The 1,551-nt window shown below is 52.7% G+C and overlaps 1 protein-coding gene across 1 annotated transcript; it reads left to right on the top strand.

Moving 5' to 3' along the window:
* Positions 1-365: 365 nt before the first annotated feature.
* LOC107047605 (recombination-promoting nuclease pSLT051-like) lies at positions 366-1,316 on the top strand. The gene has a single exon (XM_015270393.1). It carries the CDS (start codon positions 366-368, stop codon positions 1,314-1,316), a length of 951 nt encoding a protein of 316 aa, XP_015125879.1.
* Positions 1,317-1,551: the final 235 nt, after the last annotated feature.

Genomic DNA, 1,551 nt, shown 5'->3' with positions numbered 1-1,551 from the left:
CGATTTTTAACTGGTCTATAGCGAAAGCCGGTTTTGATACCTCGGCGGTTTTGCACGGTACCGGCACGGGTACTTTCACTTCGACATAAACAGGATCCGGGCGTGGCGTTTCACCACATCCGACCAGAGCCAAAACTCCCACCAATATTGCATGTTTCATCTGCTTTGTTGAATAAATCAGAACTTGTGATGACTGTGCCTTTAGGCACCGATTGCTCAAATGACCGCCCAGAAGATTTTTTAAACGTTCAGCCACTGGCACGAGTCCGAACCCGAGTAGTCCGCGCAACTGCACTGACAGCTGCCCCTGCTCGTTGTGAGGCTGGGGATTTCGATGGCATACCCTAATTTGACCAGGGTATAATATGACGATGACAACATCATCACTCTCCCAACACGATGCGCTCTTCAAAAAGTTCCTAGGTGATATCGCTGTAGCCCGGGACTTTCTGGAAGTACATATTCCGCCCCACCTGCGTGAGCGCTGCGACTTTAGTACTTTGGCAATGGAATCGGGCAGCTTCATCGAAGACGACCTACGCACCCAGTGTTCGGATATGCTCTATTCCGTGCAGATGAATGCGGGAAAAGGCTACATTTACACATTGATCGAGCACCAGAGTAGGCCCGAGAAGTTGATGGCGTGGCGTTTAATGCGTTATAGCATGGCAGCCATGCAGCGGCACCTGGAGCAAGGCAACGAGACCTTGCCCGTGGTCATCCCGCTCCTGTTCTACCACGGTACCACGTCGCCCTACCCCTACAGCACCCAATGGCTCGATTGCTTTGCTGACCCTGAACTGGCAGAATCAGTCTATACACAGGCATTCCCGCTGGTTGATATTACCGCTATGCCGGATGACGAAATCCTGACGCATCGGCGGGTAGCGCTGCTGGAACTGGTGCAGAAACATATTCGTACACGGGATATGCTGGAACTGGCCGGAGATATCGCCCGCTTGCTTAATCTATGGTCAATACCAAAAGAGCAGTTCCGTAGCCTGATGTACTATATTGTAGGTCGAGGTGAAACCTCAGACACCCGACAGTTTTTACATACCATCGCGGTACAGACACAGGATTATCAGGAGGATGTCATGACTATTGCAGAACAGCTACGGCAGGAAGGTGAGCAAAGGGGCATCCAGAAGGGTATACAACTTGGTGAGCAGAAAGGACGCCAAGAAGGCGAGCATAGCGCCTCGCTGAAAATTGCAAGGCAACTTCTCGCCAACGGCGTTGAACGTACTCTTGTCAAAATGTCGACCGGCCTTTCCGACGACGAGTTGGCTACCCTGTTCGACGACGGACGCTAATTCACCGCTTTTTCACCTTCTGGCGCTTCCGGCCACGCAATATCAGGTGCTGTGCTAACGTCGGTACGGTTTAGCAGCACGCGGTAGGTTTTCCACGCGACAAGCTGTGCCTTTTCTGCCTCGGTGGCCATATCGAGATCTGTTGCATACTGTAGCGGCTGGATTCGCGCATTCGCAACTCCCAGCCGTGAGGCCAGTTCCCGCTGAGCCGTCTGCTGCGCAGCCTGTGCTTCTG

Source organism: Diachasma alloeum, unplaced genomic scaffold, assembly GCF_001412515.2.
Source record: "Diachasma alloeum isolate Michigan unplaced genomic scaffold, Dall2.0 Dall_scaffold_70971, whole genome shotgun sequence".
Lineage (NCBI taxonomy): Eukaryota > Metazoa > Arthropoda > Insecta > Hymenoptera > Braconidae > Diachasma > Diachasma alloeum.
Note: the sequence above shows the minus strand (reverse complement) of the source record. Positions and strands in the feature narration are given on the sequence as shown.

Excerpts from the sequence above, each read along its gene's own strand:
- LOC107047605 (XM_015270393.1), top strand. The coding sequence starts at position 366 with ATGACGATGACAACATCATCACTCTCCCAACACGATGCGCTCTTCAAA.